Below are 12,500 nucleotides of genomic sequence, written 5' to 3' on the forward strand. Positions count from 1 at the left end.
TTACACAGGAATCTTTTTAATAGTTCAATTTGTGTTTATCATAACTGCACACTTTCCTTTATATTTATGTTCTAAAACATTCAAATTGAATTAATTATGGGTTTGAGTCACTTTTATAGAAAAATAAGTTAACCGAACTCATTGCCCCCAACTGTATCTGCCTTAAGGCCTCTGCTGCAGTAAATATTACTAGTCTAGGTTTGCTTGGTTCCCTGTAAAAATGTGAATGTGGGTGCCAGTGTTAAAGCACTCAGTAGAGGCACGAAAGCACAAATAAAAAGTAGTTTAAGTTTAAGCAGTGATTAGTGTGAAATTACAGTAAAATTAGATATAGTGCTTAGAGACAAATACCCACTCACCACACCCACTGCATGAGTTGATTCCTGGAAAAAGCTGGAGGAGAAGTGGCTAATTTCCAGTAGGAATGATTTTTACTGATAGAAATACAAGTATAAATCTAAATCTGGGGTCATGCTGACCCTACTCGGTCACTCGACGATTAAAGAGACGCCTGTTAAACCTCTCAGACTGACTGTTGTACATAATACCAGTAAAGACTTGTCCTCATACTCTGAAACAAGCTCTTCCAACAAAAGGCGAGACTGTTAATACATTTAAGCTTTTGGCACCTTAGGATACCAAAAAAAAAAAAAAAAATCACACCCTGCAAGAATCTCCAAAACGTGAAGCAGCAAGCATACAAACCAAACCTGATGTTTACCCCGAGGGCGGCCTCTCATGCCAGACCAGATTTGATTTTCCAACCATTTATTACCAGCTGTCTCGTGCACAAAACGGCACGCATGTCTCCCTGCACATACACCTGATGTTTCCCGTTTCAGTGGAGGCAGTTTGTCTGCTTGGCGTCTCCATTTCACGCATCCACTTGGCCACGTGCCCAGAGGATAAGACGGCAATTATTTCCTCACAGAGATGATTCTGTTAGATTACATAAATCCATGTCTAATTCTCTCAATATGGCGTCAGGACACTAGAAAATACTGAGCGTGCTCCATGTCAGAGTCCTTAGAGACATGTCTGACAACAACTACAAAGATACTGCAGTCTGTGAGCTCGTTCTTTGGCCACTGGTGGCTAGACATTATCGCTATCACTTGAGGAGACTTTGGGTAATGAAAGAATAGCAGAGTCTTGATTAAGACAAACACATGGAGTGGCGTCCAAGGAGGAAAATTAAGAGGTTTAGAGGGAGAAATGCAGCTTTAACTCTGAGTGTGTAGCATGCGTGGACTTGAAGTCTTCATTTACCCTTCAGTGTTGGTGGCAGCAGATGGTTTCTGCAGTGCTCTCAGTCCCACCGCTAACACTTCTCCTCCTCAGCGCAGGGAATACTGGGATTGCTTAAAATGAACATGGCTGACCTTTTAATTAACTACGTGGACCATCATGCTCTGTTTTAATTAAAGGGAGAGTATTCTCTGTCCTCGGCTCTAGTTTAATAATTATACAGGAGCGTATACAGTAAAAGGGCTTATAAAAATACAACCTCAGATGATCAACACATGATTGCAGTATTTCAGTATTCATTTAACAAAAATTAAGCCAGAAGCACCGTGTTAAAATCTTCAGCTCCAATAGGAATTAATAGGGTAAGTAGCGGTCACCTGCTGCTACACATATGCACTCAGTTAACTGATCATTAGGAAATGTGAGCACCTCTATAGAAGAAGTAGTTTGTCTGGAGCACGGGGGTGTTGATAGGTCAGTGCCAACGAGGAAAGCATCAGTAATGGTCTCAGAGAAAAAAAGTATGGCTGCCCTTCAATCTGGGATGGGTTATAAGGTCATTTCCAAACAATCTAGAGTCCATCAGTTTACAATGATGAAGATTATTCAGAAGACGATGCCAATACAACTGCTGATTTTCTCGGGAGTGGACGTCCCAGCAAATTCACCCCAAAGTCAGACAGGACAAAGCTCAGAGAAACTGCAAAAAACCCAAGAACGGCGTCTCACACTCCACAGACATCAGTTAGCATGTTAGATGTAAAAGTTCATGACGGCACGATTAAAAAAGCCTGAACATGTTTGGCTTTTTTTAGAAGGGTTTCCAGGGGAAAACGTCTTCTGTCCAAAAAGCACATTGCAGCACGACTTAAGTTTGCAAGGTACATCTGAACAAGCCACAAGACTTGGTGGTGGTGGAACGGGGATGATTTGGGCTAATTTTGGAGCCACAGGACATGGGTACCTTGTAGTCACTGAGTCAATGCCTAATTATTCTAGAGCAAACTGTCCAACAGCTAAAGCATGCAGCAGGACAAAGATCCCAAACACAGCAGCAAATCTACAAGAGAATGTGCAATGAAACCTCAATCCACTGAAGGAATGTTGTAAAGAAACATCTTCTACAATGATACAAGGGGCTAAAAGTTGCACAAAAGACAAAAGAAAAGGTGATTCTACAAGCTACTGAATCAAGGTGTGGACTTAGTTTTTCACATGCTGCTTCTGCAGTTTTGCACTATTATTGTTAAATAAATACTGACACAGTGCTACTTGTTATGTATTGTTGTTCATCTCAGGTTGTATTTGCCTAATTTTAAGAGCTTCTGAGGACCAGATTTTTTAAATATATATACGTTTATATCCTGATATGTAAAAACTCTGAATGAACAGAGGCTGAGATGAGTTTTTAAAAGAACGGTTAAGAGACCAAACTGCAAAATTTGAAAGATAGCATCACGGTCAGTGAGACTGATGCTTAAACATTTGTATCTTTTCATTTAAGCACTATATATTCAGATCTTCTACCTCTGTGTCGCTACTGTTTTGAATGGATATAATTAAGTAATTTCACCATCAATCTATCCTCAGTATCTCATAATGATAAATTATTGTCTTAAAAAAAATGATAATCTTTCATTTACGAGACTATTCAGACTCTGCTGTGGTACTTCAGACTGCACCCTGTTTTCTTTAATTAAGATGTGGTCGAAACTCTGAGCCACCTGAGGCAAATTTTATTGGACATAGTTTAGAAAGCCACACTGTGTACATAAAGATCCCACGTTCCTGAAGGCACCGCCGGCACAAAAACTAAATCACGAAGTCTAAGAAATTCACTTATGGTGAGGCATCAATCAGGTCAGGGGCAAAAAAAAGGTACTTCTAAAAGCATTCAGTGTCCTCAAGGGCACCGTGGCCTCGATAACTGAGATGGAGGAAGTTTTGAAGCACCTGGACCCTACAGAGAGAAGGCTTCAATCAGAGGAGGTGACCAAGAAAGCCCTTCTAACAGAGTTTGAGAAGTCTGCTGCACAGAGGAAAGTACCTGCTGGACAAAGACTCCATCGTCTCCATCAACTTTTATGGTGGAGAAGATCAGAATCAGAATCAGAATCAGAATACTTTATTGATCCCTGGGGGAAATTATTTTTTGTTACAGTGCTCCATTTTAAACCAACATTAAGACAAGACAGACAATACGCTAACTAAGAATAGTACAATATATACATATATATACATACATACATACATAAGTCACTTATAAATAAATATTTGGAAAAGAAACATGTGTAGTTGTAGCAGCAAACAGTGTGTTAAGTGGATGCGTTGTACAGGGAGATGGCCACAGGCAGGAATGATTTCCTGTGTCGTTCAGTGGTGCTTTTCGGTAATCTCAGTCTCTCACTGAACGAGCTCCTGTGACTGGCCAGCATGTCATGGAGTGGGTGGGAGGTGTTATCCAACATTGTCTTTATCTTGGACAGCATCCGCCTCTCCGACACCACCTTGAGGGAGTCCAGCTCCATCCCCACAACATTGCTGGCCTTACGGATCAGTTTATTAAGTCTGTTGGCATCTGCGACCCTCAGCCTGCTCCCCCAGCATGCAACAGCATAGAGGATCGCACTGGCCACAACAGACTCATAGAAAATCCTCAGCATTTTCTGGCAGATGTTGAAGGACCTCAGTCGCCTCAAAAAATAGAGACGACTCTGGCCCTTCCTGTAAAGTGCTGTGGTGTTTTTAGCCCAGTCCAGTTTATTGTCAATGTGTACTCCAAGGTATTTATAGTCCTCCACAATGTCAACACTGACCCCCTGGATTGAAACAGGGGTCAAGTGTTTCCTGGTCTTCCTGAAGTCCACGATCAGTTCCTTGGTCTTTGCCACGTTGAGCTGCAGATGATTCTGCTCACACCACGTGACAAAGGAGTCGACCACAGCCCGGTACTCTGTCTCATCGAGTCGAGTCGAGTTACAGAGAGTTACAAAGAGACGACAGCCGGCGTGGAGTCTGTCAAAAAGCAGCTCAAAGGGCGAAGAACAACAAATCTAATGAGTTAAAATGCTGATCAGCCTCCTGAACTAAGCACAATCAGTCAGTTCCAAACAATATCAATCAATGTCCTTAAACATTTGTTGTTTATATTGAATGCACCTTATCAGCATTTTTGAGCCATGATAACTGATGACTAATAGATGCAGCTACATTAAATTTTCATGGCTGAAAAACACATTAAAGCTCTTTTAAAAAGTGCACACAATTTAAAATTCACTCCAAATGTCAATCTAGACTAAAAAATGACATAGCTTAACATAAGTAAATCAGTCGTCTCCTATAAAACAAATCTATATCTCTATCTTTTCTCATGATTCAATTATTGAATTATGTTTCATATAATTCTGTACACACGTGAGTAACACTTTAGTAGCACGTGTGCCTGTTTATGTCTGTCTGTAAGAAATCATCTTACTTCTATCGCATGATTAACGATTCAAAATATTGATTCGTGTTTTATGTGCCTATTTTTTCCCTGTGAAGTTTCCTGATTCTAATTTTTTACTTTAAACAAAACAAAACTTGCCCAGGGACTACAGATGGAAATTAGCTAGCAGCTAAATCTAGTACAAGGCATTGTTTCCCTTTGTGTGATTAATATTAAGAAATAAACAAAAAACAAACAAACAAACTCTTTCTAACTGAATTATCGTCAGAAAGGTATCAACTAATATATAATATTACTAATTACAATAATTGTGTGATTATCTAGTATTTGTTCATAAGCTTTGTATGCAGCTAACCCAATTTGTGACTGAATTTTTGACATCACTTTTTGTTTCTGGTGGAGTTTTATTCTGACCCGTGTGCTTACAGGTAAAATAAGATAAGATAAGATGTACTTTATTTGTCCCAGAAGGCGGGAAATTACTTTTACAGTAGCCAAAACATTAAAAAAAACAACTTAGCTCCATAAATAAACACAATATCACAGAAAGATGAAAAAAGAATAAAGTAGGAGTTCAGTTAAAAAAAAGAGATAAAGTAAAGCATTCAGTGAATCTAAATGTAAATATGACATCAGAGGGAACTTTAATCTAAAAAGACTTCAGGTATTGTGGTATGAGTTGGTAAAGATCTTTCTGTATCTGTATATTGCACTGATGATGATGATAATCCGCTATTATAATAGTGTCCCATAATCTGTAGCAGTGTCGTAACGAACAAGGGATTTATTTGTGTGGATTTTAATGTTTACAAAGGTGCCCAGAAAGTCTGGGGATGACGCTGCGTGTGCAGAAGTAGAAGCAGATGCACTTTGAGGACAGACGTGCACTGCTCGGACTGTGGTGGCTTGTATGGTCGTCTCCCAGAGGAACCTGCGCATGTGTCAGGTATGCGGCTTTAGTCCACCATCTAGCGGTTGATCGGTTACATGCGAATACCTGGGTGCTTGGGCTCACATCACCTGAGCGCAGTTTCAGATGAAGACCTGTTGCATTTCTCTCCCTCTCGCCAGACCTCCTGTGATCTCGGCACAGGTGAATCAGCTTCCTGCGCTGAAAAAGAAAAGAAAAAGAAAAGCCCTCAAACAGCACAACTCAAGACAGTCCAGCCTAAATTTAGTTTGAAGACGCCGCCATTAATTGTAAACCACATAAAGTGACTCATATGAGGCAGCCAGCTCGTGAAAGATGACTGGGATTACTCCCATGTCTCCTCGCTCCTGTCCCCGTGCCTGTTTACGTTCATCCGCGTTACGCTCCTCTGGCTCCCAGCCACCTCGCGGTATTTATAGCCATACAGAGGTAATCATCATCACTCAAGGAATCCTCGCGAAATCATCCTCAAACCACCAAACTTGGACTGAGTGAAAGGGCTGAATTTAGCATCCACCTGATCGGGGCTCGCCGACGATGAAGGCGCGCGCCTCACCTCAAGGTAAAGCTGTCAAATTCATCAATCAATCCGTGACTTAATTGATGTTTGCATTTCCCGCAGCACCGATCCTCCTTTATGCAGTGAATATTTTTAGCACGCTGTGCCTCTAAGTGTAGTTACTGTGACTGCTGCTTTGCTTTTCTCCTGTCTTGCTCGTGCGTCAAAAACACTTAACTTCACGAGGATAACGAAGGAGCAGGAGCATGAGTTTAATTAGCGATACCTGTTAACTGGCTGGTTAACGCACATCTAAAGCGACTGTCGACCTGCAGCTGATTAGAGGAGAGCGGTCGCCTTGTTCCGGCAGGCTTTGCACTGGTTGCACTAATTAAAGCGTAGGAGATCTCAGCCAGGAGCTGGAATCTTGAATTTATAATAGAAGAGCATCGTCTCCACACAAGTGTTTGAACTTGAGTGAATAATGCAGATAAGGTGTGAAGCTTGCTTTGGTATAATCATTGTGCAGGCTTCTGATCTACCTCCACCTTATCAGTGCTGCAATTTATGTTTGTTTTATGTGTTTTTGTCCAGATTTCACGGACCCACCCTGCCAGTTAGGTGTGCCTCTCCATACAAGTGCCGTGACATTTAATTTCCACACAGCCCTGCCTGCAAGCAAAAAACAACAAAAAAACAACCTTCCTGACTAATAATAAAAGCTATCAGATTTCTTTTGAACTTGAATGGCTGCGCTAAAATCAGAGACAGCCCACCCATGAGCGGCACAAAGCTGCGAGCGAGCCACCCGTGTAAATGTGCGCGCTGACCTTGTAGCCTCTCCCGGCTTTCAGGCGGGCGCTGCGCTCTGTTCGAGGGCAGAGCTCAACTCAGACTGTGTCCAGTTCACGTCTGAGGAGCCCTGCTGCTGATGAGTGAGTCACCGAGCCTTTGCTTCTGCTCCTCCACACTCAGTCATCTTCCTTTCAGCTCCGGCTCAGTGGAAACAGCCTTGTTTCGTCTGTCTCTGACTGGCTTCGCCACAAACTTGCTGTTTTCCAGCCTTGCCACCTCATCACCCCCATATTTCTCTGTCTCAGTCACACACACACGCACACGATTAACTGGACAATAGCAGCAACAGAATGAGGGTTTAAGTAGTTCTTTATGGTGTGCTCAGCTACTAAAAAGATGACCAAATCTCTCTTTATGTCATTACTTTTACTACACCCACTTTCTGTGCAGTCTTGTTCCGCCCACCAGTATGATTGCTGGTACTATTTCTGTATGGCTGCTGGTTCAAAGCTTCTGTTCATCCAATCATATGCACCGCTAGTATCAAAGCTCCCCATGACAGTGCAGTTGAATGGTGGCATCCATTCTGATGTTAATTGACCCTGTTTGGTTGGAAATAACTGAGGTCAACAGGAAGTAAATCCTGAATCTTTTCTATCTTCATTTCAATTCGGTTTCATAAAATGTTAAATTCTGAAGTTTCTTTTCTTTCACTTGCAGTCAATAAAGTTAACCTACCAATCAAGCTGGGCAGGTGGAGAGTTCTTGGATTTCAAATGGCTCAGTGTTTTAACCCCCTAATGCCCAGTTTATCATACTTGAGTTTTTATCAGTTTTTGACAACTCTACATCATCAGTGCCCCCCCCCCCCCAAAATAAAAAAAACCCAAATAAATAAAAAATAATAAAATAAAAAATTAAGTGAAATAAAATAAATAAATTGCAAAAAAAAAAAACAATTACAAAAAAACAGATGTAGCAAATATATGCAAATTAAATATTTAATGTTTGTTTGTTTTTTTTAATGTCAGAAGGTTCAATAAACAGTCTGTTTTCAACAAAAAAATATTAGAATTTTCTGGAAATTGTTTCATGGTTAAGTCTTAAAGATTTAATACCAGGCAAGAAAAAAACTAAATCGCGTTGAAGCAGCTTATCCTGTTATAAGAGAGCTAAATGGCACTCAAAAAAATCCTGATTGAAATTTGCAGCATCTGCAGATGTTGCAGGGATGTTTGTGGTAAAAGTAACTCCACCACCATTGGGGTAGGAAAAAACATCTTGTTTTAGCAGCAGACTTTTTAAGCAGACTCGTGTCTGACTGGTGGTTTTATTTGTGCAGTTTTTATGTCTCAGTGACGACTGAAGACAAGGTTAATTCAGACAATGCCTTCAAATATCTGCCAGAGTAAGTGCCAGGATGCAGTTTGAGATGGTGCGTGTCGAGATTTGTTTTTAGAATGTTAGTTTTTTGGTTTATAAAGACAAATATGCTAGGCTTCATGCTAGCAGCAGTTTGAGGCTGTGCTCAGGTACAGAGATGCATTTTGCACAGCTGATGGAAACTGAAGATGTATTTGGTCATAAAAACAAACAAATGAACTGGATATTAAGATTTTTGGCCCGGTGGTGACAGTAAATGAAAAACACTGTGTGGTAACCAGAAATGTCCATTTAGAGTAATAGTCTGACTTCCTGGTTGTGTTGAAAAGTCTCAGTGATATCTTCAGTCACCCACTGAGCTCCATGAATACGATCTGAACTTTCATCCCTTTGATAGATGGTGAGATGGTTGAGTTTGGGTCAGAGTGACAGCCTGGGCAAAGGACATTATCATCCTCAGTGTCACATTGTTTGATGCTCATAATGAAAGACAAACAAGAAGGGGACAGGGAGGATGTGCTTGAGCAACGTTTATGAAATATTATTGCAGTGTTTTTCACCCATCATCCTCTGCCTCTCTCTCCTTTTTCTCCATTTGCAGCATTATGCTGAAACTGCCACGGACCGACCTCTGTGGAGATGTTCACCAGTTCAGAAAAGTCCCTCTCCCTCTCCCTTACACCCAGCTCTCCAACCATCGGCGGTCGGCGTGGACAGACACACGTCCAGTCCTCCCTGTCCCTCCCTGAGCCCGAAGCCTGGAGGCGGTCTAGCCCCACTGCCCGGCCTGGGCTGGCGCAGGGAGCTCGCTCTTGCTCCCTGCAGGTCCCTCACGCGGTCCCCGAGTGTCTGGGGCTGCCCCCTCGAGCGGCCAGCTTCGATGTGCCATGCGGACAGGAGGATGGCTCGTCCGATCAGGGCTCGGGGTCTCTGAGCCCTCACGGCATGCTGCGGCGGCGCGGGGGACTCGTGGAGCAGAAGGACATCATCATGGCCCACCAGGCTCATAAAATACAGAGCACGCCGCAAGCCCGCAGGAAGGAGTGGGAGTAAGTATAAAAGAGATTCAGAGTCAAAGGATTCCTTTTAAACTGTACGTGTAAAGATGATAAATCTCCATGGAGGAGGATGAAAGTGCCAACGTGAAAGAACCTAGATTCTGGATATGAAGTGTAACTTTTCAAACTGCACATCATTAGGTCCCTCAAGGTTTACAGGATAAGGATGAGGATACAGATTTGATTTCAATATTTCAGTAAACATGTCTTTTTAAAAATTTTAGAGCAGCATATACTTGTCAAGGCAAGACAAGCCCAGGCGTAATTAAGAGCCTTAAATCATGGCCTCATTTCATTCAAGGATCCAAAAAAGCCGTGCGTGAGAGGAAGCATGCATAATTGCATGGCTGTTGAACTGGAAGTGGAATGTAGCTGACACTGATGGTAGTAATTACACCTGGTGCTTTTCCTGTTGAGATGCATCAAAGTCTGTGTGACAGCGAGACATACTGTAGCTTCAACGAGCGAACACACGGGCTAAAGAAAAAGAAAATCCAATTTTCCTTGTGATTATCAAAGAGTGTTTTAGCTGTTCCATAGTTTAGCTTCATTTTCAGCATTTCTAGTTCAGAGCTACAACAGGCAGCATGAAAGACACCAACAGAGGATTTAGCAGTTTAGGAGATGGTGAAGGCAAACATGGAGCTTCATCAGGTGGTCATAAATACAAATACGACTGCAAATGCATGATATCGTCAAAATTGATGGTTTGTGTTGTTTTACAAGGCGATAGTCTTTATATTCAGCTAGCCCCTTTGCCGTGGAGTGACAAAAAATCTATTGGGCAAAGGGGAAAGTAGTAACCATCATGAAAATCCAGAAAATTTGACGTAAACAAGTGGTTGGTGGGGATGGTTGGACATTATGCAAGCCACACACCTTCAGATCTGCTCTTTTGTATATGTACAGTTTAAACAAAGAATACTGAGTCTTTGTATTTAGTCATAATAACTGATTAATCTGTAATAGTCAGACTTAAAGTTTGTATTCCTCCTGCTCACTAAAAGCTGCATAATTCAACCTCAAGGGAACATTTAGAGTTAACCCATGGTATTAACTGTTAACAGGAAGGTGTTTTGTTTGTTGGCGATTTCCGATGAAGGACTGAAATTCATTCCCTGATCATGTAAAAGATCCTCCGCCTGAGACCGGGAGGAGATACAAACCCAGCCTCAGGAGGTCACGAGCTAGTGTACTCCCAGTGCCGGCCCCAAGCCCAGATAAATGGGAGGGATGCATCATGAAGGGCATCTGGTATGAAATCTGTGCCAAATCAAATATGTGGATCCATCCGCTGTGGCGAACCCTCTGGGAAATAAAGGAGCGAAAGAACCAGCACCAGATTAAATGCAACGAAAATTGATATCAAAAACAGCAGGCCAAGCCTGGAATGCCATATGCACACTTACTTTGTAGTACATTTGCACAAAAACTGTAAACACTCCTGCCTGATGGTATTTTCAGCAAATCAGTTTTCTATTGATCTTCTGGCTGGATGCAAACCGTCTCTGTGGTGAGACTGGTGCAGATAAACCAGCAGGCAAAAAGCTGACCCCGTGACACACTTTAAGGACAGCTCATGTTTGTAAAATGAAGCAAAAATTCATAAAGAGACAGATAGATAGATAGACAAGCTTGGGAAAATACACAGGGAACATACAGAGAGAAAAATGAAAAACACAAATATGAACTTAAATGAGATTTTTTTTTGAATTAATGAGAGCTACACTTATTTGCAGACCTTTATTTGTTGAGTTATTTAGCTGTATTTTTAATTTCATTTTTATTTTCTGGCAGTTTTTGCTCTCCATGCTTTCACTAAAATGTGCTATGTGGATTATTGAGGCTTAATAACGACGAGAAAGAAAATTTTCAAGCCAAATCGTGAAAGACCTTGTAACCAGCAGCCTTCTTCTTCTTTGCCTTTGTTTGCACGTTGCTTCAGCAGTGAAATGATGTAATACCATCAGCAGGGCAGTGTAGTCACAGCAAATATTCCACAGGACATCTTGCAGGGTAAATACCAAAAACATAGAGTGGAAATTATTAACCATTAGAGTATAAAGTGCAATGCTTCTTATTGTTACCACTTATCCTTGTTTTGTTGCTCAGATACAAAGTGCTCCTTTCAAAAGGTGCTCCATTGCTGCACTACATACAGCGCGCAGACGCCTTTGTTGTGCATTGTTCCACCAATGAATCACTCGATCAGTTTCCACCTCTTTCCTCAGCTGATTTGATTTTTTTTCTCCTCCTGCCTGTGCAGCACGGCCGGCTGCGGTTTACTGTAATCAGATGCGGTACAGTGTTATTAATGGCAGGGCTCAGGGTACTTGCTTGTGAACTTCTGAACTCTGGAGCCACATCGCTCTGATTATCCGCTTCCAGCCACTTGAATGTGGAGTGCCACTCCATCAGCATGACCTCTAACCTTACAGTGAGTCCCCTCTCCCCTCCACCTCCTCCTCCTCCCTCCATCCTCTGATGTACCCTTACAACCCACTGCATGCCCACTTCACAGGTGTGCTGTCATGTTCTCTCTTTTGTTTCTTCTTCCATTTTCTCTCTCTCACATGTACAGACACAAAAACAAATTAATGCTTTTGATCACAGGCATTAACATTTTCTATCTATGTTACCTGCAACTTCAGGATATTTCCATCCATCCATGCTCTTTAACCCTTATCCATTCAAGCCTATTTATCATTCATGCTCACATCTGCTCAGTCAGACTCAGGGAAAACATACAAACACCACACAGAACCCACCTCCCCCCCAAGCGGGTTCAAACCCAGCATTAACCCCTGCACCAAGAAGCAGGACCTAATATTAGGGATGGACTGCTGCTGTATGTGTATTGTGCATATTTGTCCATTAGGGGATGCTAGGGAATCAAAGTAGAGAAGCAGCAGGGAAGCAGCACATGATGCCTTCTGAGTTTATCAGTAGAGTTTGGACATTATGGAGCTTAACCTCGAAGTGCTGACAGCTTTTCTGAAGACAAAATTAACATTAATGACATACATTGAATGATTTGGCATTTCAGTGCAACTTCTGTCTTCTTGTGAAACTTTTATTTATTCATTTTTGTATAGATGACCAACACACCTCTTTTTTTTTTAGCTGTTTTAGGGGTTA

The 12,500-nt window shown here is 41.8% G+C and overlaps 1 protein-coding gene across 6 annotated transcripts in view; it reads left to right on the top strand.

Moving 5' to 3' along the window:
* The first annotated feature begins 5,709 nt into the window (after positions 1 to 5,709).
* The window catches only part of cacna1eb (calcium channel, voltage-dependent, R type, alpha 1E subunit b), a 73,653-nt gene continuing 66,862 nt past the window's right edge, over positions 5,710 to 12,500 (top strand). For 5 of the 6 annotated variants that reach the window (XM_076876611.1, XM_076876615.1, XM_076876616.1 and 2 more), the window contains exons 1-2: positions 5,711 to 6,189; positions 8,906 to 9,353. In XM_076876611.1, the coding sequence (XP_076732726.1) occupies positions 8,944 to 9,353 (410 nt within the window). In that variant the 5' untranslated portion in view covers positions 5,711 to 6,189; positions 8,906 to 8,943. Of the gene's footprint in view, positions 6,190 to 8,905; positions 9,354 to 12,500 lie in introns of all 6 variants that reach the window. The other variant, XM_076876612.1, reaches the window with a different exon arrangement.

This window comes from Maylandia zebra, linkage group LG18, assembly GCF_041146795.1.
Source record: "Maylandia zebra isolate NMK-2024a linkage group LG18, Mzebra_GT3a, whole genome shotgun sequence".
Classification (NCBI taxonomy): Eukaryota; Metazoa; Chordata; class Actinopteri; order Cichliformes; family Cichlidae; genus Maylandia; species Maylandia zebra.